Source organism: Elgaria multicarinata, chromosome 3 (assembly GCF_023053635.1).
Source record: "Elgaria multicarinata webbii isolate HBS135686 ecotype San Diego chromosome 3, rElgMul1.1.pri, whole genome shotgun sequence".
Classification (NCBI taxonomy): domain Eukaryota; kingdom Metazoa; phylum Chordata; class Lepidosauria; order Squamata; family Anguidae; genus Elgaria; species Elgaria multicarinata.
The window spans coordinates 158,639,270-158,656,992 of NC_086173.1; the positions used below are offsets into that span (position 1 = coordinate 158,639,270).

Here is a 17,723-nt window from a genome sequence, read left to right on the forward strand (position 1 = left end):
TGTTTTCAGCCCAGCACTCCAGCCTATCAAGGTCACTTTGAAGTTTGTTTCTGTCTTCCAGGGTATTAGCTATCCCACCCAATTTTGTATCATCTGCAAATTTGATCAGCGTTCTCCCTGAACCTTAATGCCGCTTAAAGGGGCATTAAGGTTCAGGGAGAATCCCAGTGAAGGTGGGGGAGGTTTTTGCCGTAAGCCATACCTTAATGCGGGCAAGCAAATGCTGTTTGGAATAAAATGAGATAGTAGAAGCTTCCAACCAAGAAATGGTCTGATTTGATATCAGAATTGCCAAAACAACAGAGAATACTCATGAATAAATTGACTAGATTACCGCGCATCATGTCCCCTAGTTCTGTGGTAACTTTCTCAGCCTCAACACTCCCCATCTATGATGTGTGTAATAATTCTCAGCCTCACACCCATCCCCTCGTTCATGAGGGGGATCGTTCCATATGGGGCATTTTCTTTCTTCCCTCATCGTACAGGAAACAATTGTAGATAATGTTTTAATTTATTTTTAACAAAATCTTCCCATCATAAAAAGATCCATGTCTAAAAGGACGTGAATGTCTGTCTTGGCTTCTACTTTTTGGGTGGGGTGGGGTGGAGGATTTACAATACTAACAAATGGGGCCGGCCCATCCATGAGGCAGGGTGAGGTGTCCGCCTCAGGTGGCCTAGCTTGAGGAGCAATGAATTGCGCTGCTCCCCACACACTCTCCAGTCAGGCCGGCCCAACGCTGCCTCCGGTGGATGTCCTAGAAAGTCCCACCAGCTGCTCGACCATCCCTCCGTAATGGAGTAGCAGTGGGGTAGGACTGTCGGGTGTTTCAAGCAGCAAGAGAGCGGCTGTCCCACTGTTGCTCCCAGCAACTACAGCACAACTAAAAGAAAGGGCCACAAGACTGTAGCGATCATTTGTCTGGGACTGGTGGGCTCTTGGCCAGGTCTTGTGGCTCCTGCTTCCTCCGGTCACGCGGTGTGGCAGCAAAGGTAAGAAAGTGGGGGAGGGGGCAGGCAGCAGCAGGAGAGGGAGGGGTGTGAGGCAGCGGCAGCCTGAGTTCTCTCTCTCGCTCCAGGCAGTGAGAGAGTTTGACTGTTTCTACTGCCAAATCTCTGCAACCATTACGTTCTTGATTTCAACATTTTATTTACTTAATTATTTATTATTGCATTCATATCCTGCCTTTTTTTCCTGCAAGGAACCCAAGGCAGTGTATATAACCTCCTCCTCTCCACTTTATCCTCGCAACAATAATCCTGTGGGATAGGCTAGGCTGAGAGTCTGTGACTGGCCCAAAGTCACCCAGTGGGTTTCCATGGCCGAGTGGGGACTAGAACCCGGATCTCCCGACTCCTAGTCCAACACTCTAACCACTACGCCACCCTGGCTCTTTATGAGGAATTCTTGGTCAAGCTCGCAATGTGGATGACGTCACAATGCCCAGTGTTGGCATCAAGATTCTGAAACCATGAGCATTCCTGCCATTTGAAGCGGATGGCCAGAGCCCAGACATAGGACATAGAGGACATAGAGGAGACCCAGGAAACGAAATGGCGAGCAGGGGCAGCGCAAGTTCTGGCTCTGTGCCGTCCAAAAAAGGCACAATCGTACGGCCTGGGAGTGGACTCAGGGAGGAGGGAGAGTCCACCCCAAGGAGGATTGTGAAAGAGACCAGAGCTGTTGTCGTTGATATCGGGACCGGCTCCTGCAAGTGTGGCTTCGCTGGAGAACAGAAGCCAAGCCATGTGGTCTCCTCCACCGTAGGGAAGCATTTCCAGGAGACGGCCAAGACAGGCGATAATAGGAAAGAAACTTTTGTTGGCCAGGAACTTAAAGATGCCAGCATCCCCCTGAAACTCGTCAACCCCTTGAGACATGGGATCATAGTGGACTGGGATAGCGTCCAGGACATCTGGGAATACCTTTTCCATAAGGAGATGAAGATTCGGCCCGAGGAGCACGCTGTCTTGGTGTCCGACCCTCCGCTGAGCCCCACCACCAACCGGGAAAAGTACGCGGAGATGCTCTTCGAGACGTTCGGCACCCCTGCCATGCACATCGCCTACCAGTCCAGGTTGTCCATGTATTCCTACGGGAAGACGTCGGGTCTGGTGGTGGAGAGCGGCCACGGCGTCTCCTACGCCGTCCCCATTTATGAAGGTTACACGATGCCCAGCATTACGGAAAGGGTGGACTACGCCGGATCGGATGTCACCCAATACCTCATGAAGCTATTAAACGACTCGGTGAAATTGTTCTCGGAGAAAGATTGGCAGATCCTGGAAGATATCAAACAGAACTATTGCTTCACCTCTTTGGACTATCCCCAGGACGCGGCTGCACCTTCCAGGGAACACGAGGTCGAGTATGAGCTTCCTGACGGGCAGAGAATCGTTCTCGGCAAAGAGAGATTCATGTGTTCCGAAATGCTCTTCAAGCCATCCCTGATCAACTCGCAGCAGTTGGGGCTGCCCCTCCTCACCATGACGACCCTCAACAAGTGCGACGTCGCCCTCAAAAAGAACCTGATGGGCAATATCTTGCTCTGCGGGGGCTGTACCATGATGAAGGGCTTTGCTGACCGCTTCCAGAGAGAGCTGATTAGGATGTGTCCAAACGACAATCCCATCTCCTCAGCCTCCCCTGAAAGAGATACATCCGTATGGACTGGAGGCTCCATCTTGGCGTCCCTCAAGGCCTTCCAGCAGCTCTGGGTTCACAGGAGAGAATATGAAGAACGGGGCCCTTTTTTCATCTACAGGAAATGTTTCTGAGTTCCCAGCATTGAGGAATCTGTTGAAAGCGGAAGTCGGACTTCTTCCACCAAGCTGGACCCAGCTGAGCAAAGTGCTGGTGTCGAGGAAGAGCCATTGAATCATTGAATAGTAGAGTTGGGAGGGCCCTATAAGGCCATCGAGTCCACCCTAAAGCATCCCTGACAGATGGTTGTCCAGCTGCCTCTTGAATGCCTCTAGTGTGGGAGAGCCCACCACCTCCCTAGGTCACTGGTTCCATTGTCGTAATGCTCTTCCTGACTGTTAGAGCAGTACGACAATGGAACCAATTGCCTAGGGAGGTTGTGGGCTCTCCCACACTAGAGGCATTCAAGAGGCAGCTGGACAGCCATCTGTCCAGGATGCTTTAAGGTGGATTCCTGCACTGAGCAGGGGGTTGGGCTTGATGGCTTTATAGGCCCCTTCCAACTCTACCATTCTATGATTCTATGACTCTTCCCTGACACCCACACCTTGCTCAGCTGGGTTCAGCTTGGTGGAAGAAGTCCGACTTCCACTTTCAACAGTACCCATCTGGAACTGCTAAGTACTTGGCCTGTGAGCACTGATGGAGGATGGGTGGGTGGGTTTCTTTCTGTTGTCCCGCTATTAAAAGCTCATAGTTGTAACAGCACGCAGAGTGTTGATAAAGTGTTTTATTTTCATATATATTTTGATACAAGTGACAGGCTTAAGGCTGAACAAGTGTCTACATAGTTAAGACTTTCTGTTGTAACAATCAGAAGCGTACTACGCAGCAACATTTTGTAGCAGCATAATGGTAATAGATTTCATTTCCTGGCATGGGGGAGGGAACAGGTGTCTGGCCCCCCTCGGATACATGAGCATGTGCCATTTCACATTTTAAACTTTGAAATTGCACAGCAAGAAGGAGGTACCAGGATTATTTTATTTACAGCATTTCTCTGCTGCCATTCTGCAACCCAATTAAGGCAGTTTGCAAAAAATCAGGAAATAGAAATCATAAATGAAGTTATAGTAAAAGGTTAAAAGCCAAATTATAAATAAAAGTCTAATCCCTCATCTTCATGACTAAAGGGATAAAATGGAGTTTGCTTTTGTTGCTAAATACACTTACTTGAGCCGGCTGCCCCCTGAGTATAAAATGCTTGGTTTGTTCCAGAAAGACAAGAAGACCGGCAGCATTTCAAGCAAACATTTGTGGCTTTACCTGTCCTTTGATCTGCAACAATGATCAGGTCAAAACCTTTTATTTCCAAAACATGAAAACTTTCCCCTGCTGATTCCTCTACATCAAGACATTGTTGAACTGGTTGTTTCAGAGTTCTAACAAGATATCTCAAGAAGTTACAACTCCCATACGGATGGATGGGTAGTCCCCGTTTTCAGTTGTAGGCATCATAGCTAACTTTAGCCCCATTCATTTCAATGGGTCTGTTTTAAGTCGGCCTAAGACTGGTTAGAACCAATTACTTTTCATCTCTGCAGCCCTGATATAGGAGTGTTTTCTCAGAATTACGCCCCGATGGATTCAACAGCGACTCACTCCCAAGTAAATCTACATAGGACTTTTGACAAGTGCTCAAAACGTGGTACCATAAGCCTTTGGGGACTTTAAAACTGAACACACTTATAGTACCATATGAATAGGAGGACAGGGCTCCTGTATCTTTAACAGTTGTATTGAAAAGGAAATTTCAGCAGCTGTTCCTTTGTATATATAGGGAACCTGGGGAAATTTCCTCTACATCACAACAGGTGCCCTGCCCTCTTTTAAATCTGGTCACTCTAGTATAGCTCCTGCACCTTTAATTGTTGTGATGAAAAGGGAATTTCACCAGGTTCTCCATATATACAAATGACACCTGTTGAAATTCCCTTTTCTATGCAACTGTTAAAGATACAGGAGCCCTGCTCTCTTTTGTATCTGGGCCTTCTGGGCAGGGCTCCTGCAGCTTTAATGGTTGCAATGAATAGGGAATTTCACCACGTGCGGCACGCATCCAAATGACACCTGCTGACACTTTTCAATACAACTGTTAAAGATGCAGGAGCCCTGTCCTCCTTTACATATGGTCACCCTAACATATTGTGGCACTTACCTACTTCCTTGCATGAGAAGAACCATGTTGGATCAGAACACCTAGTACAGCATTCTGTTCACACAGTGGCCAACCAGCTGCCTGCAGGAAGCCCACAATATGGACCTGAGTGCTACGGCAGCCTCCTGGCCATGTTTCTCAGCAATTGGTTTATATAGGCCTAATGGTTTAGGGTGACCATATGAAAAGGAGGACAGGGCTCCTGTATCTTTAACAGTTGTATAACAAGGGAATTTCAGCAGGTGTCATTTGTATATATGGAGAACCTGGTGAAATCCCCTCTTCATCACAGCAGTTAAAGCTGCAGGAGCTATACTAGAGTGACCAGATTTAAAAGAGGGCAGGGCACCTGTAGCTTTAACTGTGGTGATGAAGAGGGAATTTCACCAGGTTCTCCATATGTACAAATGACACCTGCTGAAATTCCCTTTTCTATGCAACTGTTAAAGATACAGGAGCCCTGTCCTCCTTTCCATATGGTCACCCTAATGCCTCTTTTACTGGAGGGAGCAGAGCCACCAGGACTAGAAGCCACTGATCGCCTCCCCAATGTCCTTTTAAAGCCACCCAAATCTATCTCGTTCATGCATTTGAGGAAGGCTCTTCTGCCACAATAAATCTGTATGTCTGCATATGGGATTGTTTTGCATCCTTTTCCAGTTGCGATGGGGCCGGTGGGGTGGATGAGCTGTAGTGACTACGTTGGCCGGTAAGGGGCAGATAAGTGGAGCCCCGCCGGATCTCTGAAGCTCAGCCCTTAAACCACGGAGGAAGGAAAGGAGGAGGAGGAAGAAGCAGCAGCAGTGAGAGGAAGGCGGGGATCTGCCTTTGCAGAGATCCTGCTGTTTCCCCCTCTAGCTGGGGGGAGTGTCTGGAGGGCATCCAGGGGTTCCAGGCTCCCCTCCCCGGACTGAGCCCCGCTGAGCAGCCGAGAGAGAGAAAAAACAAGTCCGCCATTCCAGAGTCACACCGGCCTCCTCGTTGCTTCCGGTATGTTTTCGGTGCGGGTCTATTCTTTCAGGCTGCAATCCACGTCTACTCGGAAGTCAGGCGTGCTTCTGAGTCGACATACCTTGGGCTGCACTGTCTCCGGATGTATGTGCAGAAGTCGATTCCACGCAGGCGAGGGGGCCCTTCCTCCCAAGGAAGTGTGCATAGGATCGCAGCCTAACGGTGCAATCCTATGCATGTTTAGAAGGGGGGGGGATCCTACAACTCCCAGCATTCCCCAGCCGGCCATGATTGTGGCAGGAGCTGCTTCATCATAGAATAGCAGAGTTGGAAGGGGCCTACAAGGCCATCGAGTCCAACCCCCTGCTCAATGCAGGACTCCACCCATCAGGTGCAAGCAGTGTTATGCAGGGGCGGTTGGTGCTCGCTGGGTCTGGTAGGGTGGAGGGGCAGAGAAGATACTCAATATTCAATCTTCTGCTGAGATTGTCGGAGGAGGGCAGGAGAGGCTCGTGCGCGGCTATGCATTGCAGCTGGCTGTGGCTTGGTTTCTGTGCCCCAAGTGGGTGGGGGAGAGGCAGGGGATTCGCCCCAAATATAGTGCCACCTCTCTCTGGTGTTACGCTTTCTGTGTTGCCTCATTATAACAGGTTCAAGATGGTCTAGGGGGGGGGGGAGAAAGAAAAACAAACTATAATCGAGGAATAGGAAGCTGCCTTATAACGTTTCCAACCATTGGTCCATTTGGCTTGATGTTGACTTCGACACTGACTGGCAGCAGCTGTTAAACATTTCAGGCAGGTTTTCCTGGGGCATGCTGGGATCGTTTTTTCTGTCTAAGTATGCATAGGATTGAACCTTTAGTCGCCCTCTCTTTCCTTGGTCCCACTTGGTGATGTACACATATGCGCTTCATATGGGGAGTTATGTAGGGTGACCCTATGGAAAGGAGAACAGGGCTCCCGTAACTTTAACAGTTGCATAGAAAAGGGAATTTCAGCAGGTGTCATTTGTATATATGGAGAACCTGGTGAAATCCCCTCTTCATCACAACAGGGAAAGCTGCAGGTGCCCTGCCCTCTTTTAAATCTGGTCACTCTAGTATAGCACCTGCAGCTTTAACTGTGGTGATGAAGAGGGGATTTCACCAGGTTCTCCATATATACAAATGACACCTGCTGAAATTCCTTTTTCTATGCAACTGTTAAAGTTACGGGAGCCCTGTCCTCCTTTCCATAGGGTCACCCTACATAACTCCCCATATGAAGCGCACCCTAACCAAAGCCCTACGCAGATTTATTAAAGCATAAGTCTCCTTTGATTCCATTGGGACTTACTTCTGAGAAAACATTCATAAGATCAGGGCTGCCAAAGAATACAGATACAAAAGAAGGCAGGGCTCCTGCAGCTTTAACTGCCGTGATGAAAAGGGAATTCGACCAGGTGCTGCATGCCTACAAATGACACCTGCTGAAATTCCCTTTTCTAAGCAACTGTTAAAGATACAGGAGCCCAGTCCTCCTTTCCATAGGGTCACTCTAGAGTTATGTGAACTTTCTTCTGAGGCGGTCTGTCCAAATGGCATGCTCACATGCACTTTTTCTCTCTCTCCTGGTGTTTTAAACTTTCCATCCTGTCTCTTTCAGACTCCCCATTCAAAACAGGAATACCTCCAGAGAATCTGCTTGGACTGCTGGAGGCCTCTTAGAGTTGCTGGTTATACACAAAAATGAAACGGGAGCGTCACAACACCATCTAAAGAACCCACAGAACAACGGTGACTAGGGAATGGTGAGCGCATGATAAATGCGTCGTGAAGAAAACCCTCTGACTTATCTCACTGGAATGCTAAAATACCAATCAAGGAAGGCAGAAGTTGGGTCTTGGTTTTCTCATCTATATTTGAGGCAAAACTTCAGGGGGTAGAGAGCAAAGGTGTTGTCAGAAGAGAGCCTTCCGGAAGGATCATCACTTGTTCTCCAAGCCTAGATTTGAGTGGCTAGACCTACTAGTGGATGGGATGGAGGAGCAAAAATTTGCAGGCCCAGAACTAGAAAAGCAACAAGCAGGGAAAGCCACCAGTGCCATTCATCCTGAATACATGAGAAAGCGACCAGGATGGGGAGCATCACCAGAGGGCCAAGGGGAGCCATCCAGGGGGATGCAAGAGCGCTGGGAAGCCCAATGGCAGGAGTTCCTGAGGACACTGCAGCCCAGTCACACAGGAGGGGGGAAACCAGGGATGTCAGAGATGGCGCCATGGGACGATACCAAGGCCTTCCTGGCCTCCTTTGAGCAAGTGGCCAAGGCCTGCCGGTGGCCTAGAGGAGAGTGGGCGGCCCGGCTCCAGCCAGCCCTGAGCGGGGAATCAGAAGAGGCCTTTCGGAGCCTGGAAGCCAGAGATCAGGAGGATTATGGGAAAGTGAAGGCGGCCATCTTGCGAGGGGAAGCCCTGAGGATGGAGGCGCAGCGCCAGCACTTCAGGCAATTCTGCTGCCAGGAGGTCAGAGACCCGCGAAGGATTCACAGCCAAGTCCAGGAGCTTTGCCGGCAGTGGCTGAAGCCGGAGAGACACAGCAAGGAGCAGATCCTGGAGCTGCTGATCCTGGAGCAGTTCCTGGCCAGCCTGCCAGTGGACCTCCAGGGCTGGATCCGGGCAGGAGGGCCGGACACCTGCTCCCAGGCCGTGGCCCTGGCCGAGGACTTCCTGATGGGCCAGAAAGAGACGGAGACAGGACAATGGCAGGTGAGGTTTTAATATTTAATTCCCAGAATGTGTAAAGGAGGAGGAACTTGAATTGGACCATTGGAATAATCTCCAGTCACTCAGTTATAAATTGATAACACATAAGGAATTCTGAAATCTTCATGGCCATCTTTATTTATTTATTTATTTATTTTATTTAAGGATTTTTATGCCGCCATTCAGCCAAAAAAGGCTCTCACGGCGGCTTACAAAAGTATTTCTTGACAGTCCCTGCCCACAGGCTTACAATCTAAAAGACATGACACAAAAGGAAAGGGGATTGCGAGGGAGGAGGAGGAGGAGGGGGAAAAGGAAAGCAAATTCAGGCACTTCAATCTTAGTTGCAAAGTTCAGCAGTTACAGTTGACAGCAGGAGGGAGGGGGCTCTCAGCTGGAGCTGGACCCAGGCATGATGGAGAGGTGTCTGGCTGCTGCTTCCTCCCTCATTGCAGGCCTCTGCAGTGTCAGTTGGCAGCAGGAGGGAGGGGGCTCTCAGCTGGAGCTGGACCCAGGCACAATGGAGAGGTGCCTGGCTGCTACTTCCTCCCTCATTGGAGGCCTCTGCAGTGTCAGTTGGTAGCAGCAGGGAGGGGGCTCTCAGCTGGACCCAGGCACAATGGAGAGGTGCCTGGCTGCTGCTTCCTCCCTCATCCACATAGAATCATAGAAGAGTTGAGTCAAAAGGGGCCTATAAGGCCATCGAGTCCAACCCCCTGCTCAATGTAGGAATCCACCCTAAAGCATACCTGACAGATGGCTGTCCGGCTGCCTTAACTTTATCTGCTGAACACCATTCCAAGTAAGAACATTTCTAACTTGCAGTGTTACTACACACAATGCCTTAGCTTCGCACCACCACCATCATTATTATATTGATGAATATATTTTATTTAATATAGTTATATCCTGCCCTAATGCAAAATGTTTTGATGTAGTAAATACTGTTTAAACAATTGAACTTGTACATATTTATCATTTCCTGTTATACAGAATCGCCAGTGTATCACCAGTTCCACATATTTAGCGACTCTCCAATACACAGGTTCCAAATATTCAGCATCTATAGTTTCTTTCCAAAATGAACTATGATATTTAACACCTTTTGACAAATTGTCGTCGTTAATGACGATTTCTTAATGATGAATCGATAATCATTGTTCATACTATTCATTCGCTTTGATTCCTGTAGGGTTTTTCAGTATTTCAGATCCTGTGCAGGACAAATTTCCCTTTTAGTCACAATGACCCTGCAAGTTAGCTTATGGATGCTGCGTTTTATTTCGGGCCAGACGATTGTGCCTTAAAGACAGGTGTTGGAGGGCCATACTCCAATTTGGGGAAAGGCCTATTTCAGCTAGGGTGGGTGGGACGAAGGACAATGTGGGTGGATCCAGAAGCCATCTGTTTATTACTGTTAAAATTTATTTTATTTTATTTAAGGGTGCAATCATATGCATGTTTATTTATTATTTGTTCGTTTGTTACATTTATTATCCCACCTTTTCCTCCAAGGAGTCCAAGGCAGCATGCATTATTATTTTTTTACTTTTATTTTATTTATTATTGCATTTATATCCCGCCTTTTTTCCTTCAAGGAACCAAAAGCGGCATACATAATCTTCCTCCTCTCCATTTTATCCTCACAACAACAATCCTGTGAGGTAGGTTGGGCTGAGAGTCTGTGACTGGCCCAAAGTCACCCAGTGGGTTTCCATAGCCAAGTGGGAACTAGAACTCGGCTCTCCCGAGTCCCAGTCCAACACTTTAGCCACTACTAGAGTGACCATATGAAAAGGAGGACAGGGCTCCTGTATCTTTAACAGTTGCATAGAAAAGGGAATTTCAGCAGGTGTCATTTGTATATATGGAGAACCGGGTGAACTCCCCTCTTTATCACAACAGTTAAAGGTGCAGGAGCTCTACTAGAGTGACCAGATTTAAAAGAGGGCAGGGCACCTGCAGCTTTAACTGTTGTGATGAAGAGGGAATTTCACCAGGTTCCCCATATATACAAATGACACCTGCAGAAATTTCCTTCTCAATACAACGGTTAGAGATACAGGAGCCCTGTCCTCCTTTTCATATGGTCACCCTAGCCACTACATCACCACACCCTCTTCTCCATATTATCCTCACAACAACCCTGCGAGGTAGGCTAGGCTGAGAGGCAGTAACTGCCCCACAGACACCCAGTGAGCTTCATGTCAGAGTGGAGACTAGAACCCGGATCTCCCAAGTCCCAGTCCAACATTCTAATCAATGTGCTGTGTTGGCTCTCACAGGAAAAGACCTACAACTCCCAGCTTGTCTGGCTGGGGCATGCTGGGAGTTGTGGGGTTTTTTTTTTCTGTCTAAACATTCATAGGATTGAGCCTTGAATTGCTTATATACCACTTGGTATATAAGATTTCTAAATGGCAGTACTGCTTTGCCCGACGGTCTGGATGAGGCCCACAGTCCAGAGTTCCCCGCTCCCTGCTGTAAAAGCTTCACGGGGCCTGGAAAATTCACAAGTGTAGCTTTTCCCCACATCTGGATGCAGTGATGGTGAGAACACAGCACCCCTTGGAATCGCAGCCACTATGCCTACGAGCTGTGACCAGGGTGGGGAGTGGAAGCAACACTTGGTTCATAATCCTGGAATATCATTGACCTTGAAAGTGTCTCTTGAGCACAGCCAGCATTCTTCCAGCCATGACCTTCTTTTCTAATGTTTATAATGTTTTATATTTTATGTTGTTCCCCGCCTTGATCCGGAGGGAGAGGCGGGTAATAAATAAATAAATACATTATTATTATTATTATTATTATTATTCTGAGCTGTCAAGGATAAAAATCCATTTTGGTTGTAAGGAAACTCTGTTTTATTGAGCGTAATACAGCTATATGGAGAGAGTCCTACAGACAAAGAACTTCTCCCCTGACAGTGGGCCCATTCAGAAGACACCTTAAACCATAGCTTTAACCACGGTGAAGAAGGCTTTTTGCTTTATTCACCATGGTTGAAGCTGTGGTTTAAGGTGTCTTCTGAACACGGCCTGGCTTTCTGGCTTAACCACCATGGTTAAAGCCATGGTTTACAGTGTCTTCTGAACACGGCCCGGCTTTCTGGCTTAACCACCATGGTTAAAGCCATGGTTTACAGTGTCTTCTGAACTGGGCCAATGTGAAAAGTCAGTATATTTATACACAGAAGCATCTTAACCAATTCGCAGTTGGCAAAATTCTAAAGCAAAACAAAGACGGATCAAAGAAAATGTCTTCATTATACCTTATCAACAGACGGCCCATAACTCTTCTAGCAATGTCAGATTGACCTGAATGGTCAATCCTCCTTATCAAGGTAGCTTATTTGTTTTATACTATATCAAAAAGCCTTGACAGAAATCCCAGTTAAGCATTTCCTTCCAATTATGCAGTTTCAGCATTGGAGCACATTCAGGCACATACATCATTCCAATCCCATCATGCAGTTCACTTGCAGGAACCAAACTCCATACAGAGGCCTACATACAGAGCAGGTATGTCAAGGCTTCTGGCCTTGCTTTCTCAGAGTGGAATCATCCTCCCTGTTTCAGGGGCTGCTGAAGGAGGGGTGCGTGGATTCCCTGGAGGCGGAGGAAGAGCCCTTGAATGCTGCAAAGGCACGGATCTACAGGGAAGCCACACAAAAATGTGATGCGGGGATCAATGTGCTGGGTAAGGACCCACTGAACTATTCAGTGTTCTGTTTCTTTTGGGTATGTGGAGTGTTTTTTGCTAGGGTGGCCGTATGGAAAGGAGGACTGGGCTCCTGTATCTTTAACAGTTGCATAGAAAAAGGAATGTCAGCAGATGAGAACTCAAGAAGCGCCCTGCTGGATCAGACCAAGGGTCCATCTAGTCCAGCACTCTGTTCACACAGGGGCCAACCTGCTTTTAACACACACACACACCCCTGTGGCTTGATTTGTTTTAGTTCACTTTTTCCCACTTGGTGTTCGAATTATTTTGTAATTCTGCTCACCGTTTTTGCAAGATTACTTTTCTTCTTTTTCAATTTTTCTTACGTTATTGTTACACGTTTTAATTTCTGTGTCGCCGTGTGTGGCTTTTTCTTGGGCTGCAAACAACTCATAAATAATTGGATAAATAAAATAAACAATGCATGTGGTCACCCTAAGGATGACGGGACGGATGGGTTCCCTTTCTAAAAGCTTCCTTCTGTCTTTTGCAGGCAGTGGAATCAAATGCCCAAGTCACGCCAGTTCATCGCTTCCTCCTGAAGGACACGAAATGGTCCCGGCTGGTGTGAAAGAGGTATGTGTGGGTCTAGTGAGTCAGTTTGCTATGTGCCAAGAGACGGGATGACGCAGGAGCTGTAATGGCTGCCCACATGGCTGGTTCCTTTGGGTGCAGACACAGTTCCGTGGCTTGTGCTCATTTTGACCAGAGGTGAGAAGGTTTAAAGGGCACTAATCTCCCCAGTACTCATAGGATGGCAGCCAAGGGCCAAAACTATATGTTGTTGTTCATAGAATAATAGAATAGCAGAGTTGGAAGGGGCCTACAAGGCCATCGAGTCCAACCCCCTGCTCAATGCAGGAATCCACCTTAAAGCATCCCCGACATATGCTTGTCCAGCTGCCTCTTGAAGGCCTCTAGTGTGGGAGAGGCCACAACCTCCCTAGGTAACTGATTCCATTGTCGCACTGCTCTAACAGTCAGGAAGTTTTTCCTGATGTCCAGCCGGAATCTGGCTTCCTTTAACTTGAGCCCGTTATTCCGTGTCCTGCACTCTGGGAGGATCGAGAAGAGATCCTGGCCCTCCTCTGTGTGACAACCTTTTAAGTATTTGAAGAGTGCTCTCATGTCTCCCCTCAGTCTTCTCTTCTCCAGGCTAAACAGGCCCAGTTCTTTCAGTCTCTCTTCATAGGGCTTTGTTTCCAGACCCCTGATCATCCTGGTTGCCCTCCTCTGTTGTTGTTGTTATTTATTACATTTGTATACCGCCCCTAGCTGAGGCTCTCTGGGCAGTTTACACAAGATAAAAACAATTAAAAACAATATATAAAATTTTAAAATCACAAACTATGGGCTCCAGAAGGCCCAATCTCTTGTTGCTCAAAGACTAATAGATCTAGATCTGCAGCATTTAAGAACTGCTGCTAACAAATCTTGCTCTTCACTGCTCTATAATAATTGTAATAACTACGGGCTCACTACAGCTTCATATCTGTATGCTTTAACCATTAAAAACAGGAACCTGGCTGGGGCATTCTGGGAGATGCCCTGGCTGGGGCATTCTGGGAGATGCAGTCCAACACATCTGGAGCGCCCCAGGTTGAGGAAGGCTGTTCTGGAGCAATAGAATCTATTGAATATGTCATTTTGTATTGTAACATGTATGAGGAATGCAGAAAAAAAGTTAATCTTTCCTTTATTAACAGCCTTTTCTGGATATAGCCCCACAACGTTGGTATTAATCTGTTTAAGGGATGTGTCCTCCCATATTACTGAAAGGGTCTCTAAATTTCTCATGACCTCAATGCAAATTAGAAAAATAACGTTGCAATCCTTCTGAGAGAAGCAACTCACCAAGCTGTATTTTGTTTTTATGTCACTTTTTACCTATCCTTTGTATGTTTTGATGTTGATTTTGCTGGTCTGTGACCGTAATAAATAACAATGTCAATGAAAAAAAACATACAATTTTAAACCACAAAAACATACAAAAACAAACCCAGGCTAATTACATATTGCTGGGAGAAGAGAAAAGTCTTGACCTGGTGCTGAAAAGATAACAATGTCAGCCCCAGGCGGGCCTCGTCAGGGAGATCGTTCCACAATTGGGGGGCCACCACAGAAAAGTCCCTCTCTCTTGTTGCCGTCCTCCGAGCTTCCCTCAGCTCGGAGGACGGCACAGGTTCCATGCAGCAACCTGTGTTCTCAGATCTGGGTCACTGCCACAGGACTTGTAAATTTTGGGGAGGCGGCAGTGGTGACTGCTGCCCCCTGTGGGTAGTGAGGCATATGGCAGGCCATCAGAGGCAGAGCAAAGGGTTCAAGAGAGGCAGATCTTTTAAAAGCATATGTGTGATGAGAATATATTTTCCATTTGAATTACCTCTAGATAGTTTGTCCTACATTATGCTACTTGGAGAAAAGTAATTTGGTATGTTTTTCATTTTTTACATATTTCAGAGATAGGAGGGAATGCTAAGTTCCTCTTTTTCTTTTTTAATTTATTTTTGCATTTATATCCCGCCTTTTTTCCTGCAAGGAACCCAAGGCGGCGTACATAATCCTCCTCCTCTCCATTTTATCCTCACAACAACAACCCTGTGCGGTAGGTTGGGCTGAGAGGCCGTGACTGGCCCAAAGTCACCCTGTGGGTTTCCATGGCCGAGTGGGGACTAGAACCCGGATCTCCTGACTCCCAGACCAACACTTTAGCCACTACACTTTCCTGATGCATCCATAAACCAGCTGACACAGATAAGCTGCACAAGGGTTAATATTTGGTCCGAATGGAACAATTGAGTTAATTGGGCTAGAATGTTGTATAATATCTTATCCCACTAACAAAGACCCTTGGGACCGAAACGCATATGGAACAGATGGATACTCAGTATTTGTGGACTACTTAGTGTTTATTCTAATTTCATGTTATGTGTTAAAGTATTACATTTTAAAATTATCAAGCGTCTATTACCACTTTTTATGGTTTAGTTGTTTCACTTCAGTATGCGCAATTTGAACTGCGTATTATACTAATTTCCTTAAACCCGTTTTGTTTTCTGTATTGACTTTGGTTTAAGATACCACCCTTTATAAAATTGGAGAGGCCCTTTTAAAGACATAAAAATTGACCAGCCAGCTGGCATAGGAGTATCTAAAGCAGCCTTCCTCAACCTGGGGCACTCCAGATGTGTTGGACTGCATCTCCCAGAATGCCCCAGCCAGCTGGCTGGGGCATTCTGGGAGTTGTAGTCCAACACATCTGGAGCGCCCCAGGTTGAGGAAGGCTGATCTAAAGACATAATAGTTTTTTGCCACACATCTGACATAGGAGTTGTTACAGAAATAACACTTTGCAATTCAGAGGCAGAGGAGGTTTTAAAGACATCACGTCGTAAAACTAATCGGGCTGGGTGTGTAAGTTTTGCATTCTTCCTTCTCCAACAAAACCTGACGGTGAGTGGGCCGCTGTCTTCTTTTCCTGTGTGCAGGAACCGATGGACCCCACAGAAACAAGCCTCTCTTTGCAGATAGTCAAGCGAAGTCTGGCCCAGCCGGGCCAACAGACCATAATCTGGCAAGTCCTGCAGGAGGACGGTGGGAATGTAGATTCTGTGGGTAAGGAGCTCTTCTGTTCAGCAAGTGTCTTTTGTAAGCATGCAGCACCTGGTGAAATTCCTTCATCACAACAGTTAAAACTGCAAGAGCCCTGCCCAGCATGACCGGATACAAAAGAGGGCAATGCTCCTGCAACTTAAACTGTTTATTTATTTACTTCATTTATATCTCACCTTTTTTCCTCGAAGGAACCCAAGGTGGCTTACATAACCCTCCTCTTCTCCATTTTATTCTCACAACAACAACCCTGTGAGGTGGGTTGGGCTGAGAGTCTGTGACTGGCCCAAAGTCACCCGGTGGGTTTCCATGGCCGAGTGGGGACACAACTCGGATCTCCCACCTCCGAGTCCAACACCTTAGCCACTACACCACACTGGCTGTTGTGATGAAGCAGGAATTCCACCAGGTTCTCCATATATACAAATGACACCTGCTGAAATTCCCCTTTTTATACGATTGTTAAAGATACAGGAGCCCTGTCCTCCTTTCCATCGGGTCACCCTAAGAAACATGACAGCTACTTTCTTCACACCAGGCATGGTTTTATAAACCTGACTCAAATCTCTCCTCAGACAAGGCTAAAAGATAAATAAAAAATGAAATACAATAAAATATAAAATATAAAACATTTCAAAACCTAGTACTATTATATTAATTTAAACCGCTTTCATGAGCAAAGGGGAACCAATTGGTGCAAATTCATTTTCAAGCCCCTTTTAAAGTGTGTTCTGCTGTGGCCTTTGAAGGGAGGGAAAATGACATGGTCACACATAAGGGTGTTAGGATATTGCCAATTTTTATATTTGGTCCCTTTCTTAATATTTCTTATAACAGGATCTTCCTCTACAAACTACCTGATGTTGTCGTTGTTGTTACACAGCTTGAAAACCACAGCCCCAGATAAAAAGAGGGGTTTGGAAAAAAACACAGAGATAGAAAGAAACAGATCTAGCAGAGAGAGCAATCGCTTAGAAAGAAATGCCAGCCAAAAGGAGGTTGCTTAGGGTGACCATATAAAAAGGCAGACAGGGCTCCTGTATCTTTAACAGTGGCATTGAACAGAGAATTTCAGCAGGTGTCATTTTTATATATGGGGAACCTGAGGAAATTCTGTCTTCATCACAACAGTTAAAGCTGCAGGAGCTATACTAGAGTGACCAGATACTAAAGAGGACAGGGTACCTGCAGCTTTAACTGTTGTGATGAAGTGGAAATTTCACCAGGTTCCCCATATATAGGGTGACCATATGAAAAGGAGGACAGGCTCCTGTATCTTTAACAGTGGTATTGAAAAGGAAATTTCAGCAGGTGTCATTTGTAGATATGGGGAACCTGGGAAAATTTCCGCTTCATCACAACAGTTAAAGCTGCAGGTGCCCTGCCCTCTTTTAAATCTGGTCACTCTAGTATAGCTCCTGCAGCTTTAACTGTTGTGATGAAGAGGAAATTTCCCCAGGTTCCCCATATCTGCAAATGACACCTGCTGAAATTTCCTTTTCAATATCACTGTTAAAGATACAGGAGCCGTGTCCTCCTTTTCATATGGTCACCCTACCATATATACAAATGACACTTGCTGAAATTTCCTTTTCAATACCACTGTTAAAGATACAGGAGCCGTGTCCTCCTTTTCATATGGTCACCCTACCATATATACAAATGACACTTGCTGAAATTTCCTTTTCAATACCACTGTTAAAGATACAGGAGCCGTGTCCTCCTTTTCATATGGTCACCCTACCATATATACAAATGACACTTGCTGAAATTTCCTTTTCAATACCACTGTTAAAGATACAGGAGCCGTGTCCTCCTTTTCATAT

The 17,723-nt window shown here is 46.5% G+C and overlaps 2 protein-coding genes across 2 annotated transcripts in view; both read left to right on the plus strand.

Annotated features, from left to right (window-relative positions):
• The window catches only part of LOC134396142 (zinc finger protein ZFP2-like), a 110,629-nt gene that overhangs the window by 89,900 nt on the left and 3,006 nt on the right, over positions 1-17,723 (plus strand). The window contains exons 4-5 of the mRNA XM_063122523.1: positions 12,779-12,861; positions 15,774-15,900. Coding sequence (XP_062978593.1) covers positions 12,779-12,861; positions 15,774-15,900 — 210 coding nt within the window. The remainder of the gene's footprint in view (positions 1-12,778; positions 12,862-15,773; positions 15,901-17,723) is intronic.
• On the plus strand, positions 1,558-2,781 carry LOC134396935 (actin-like protein 7A). Its single transcript, XM_063123546.1, has one exon. It carries the CDS (start codon positions 1,558-1,560, stop codon positions 2,779-2,781), a length of 1,224 nt encoding a protein of 407 aa, XP_062979616.1.

Bases quoted from the DNA above. Each gene is read 5' to 3' on its own strand.
- LOC134396935 (XM_063123546.1), top strand. From the start codon at position 1,558: ATGGCGAGCAGGGGCAGCGCAAGTTCTGGCTCTGTGCCGTCCAAAAAA.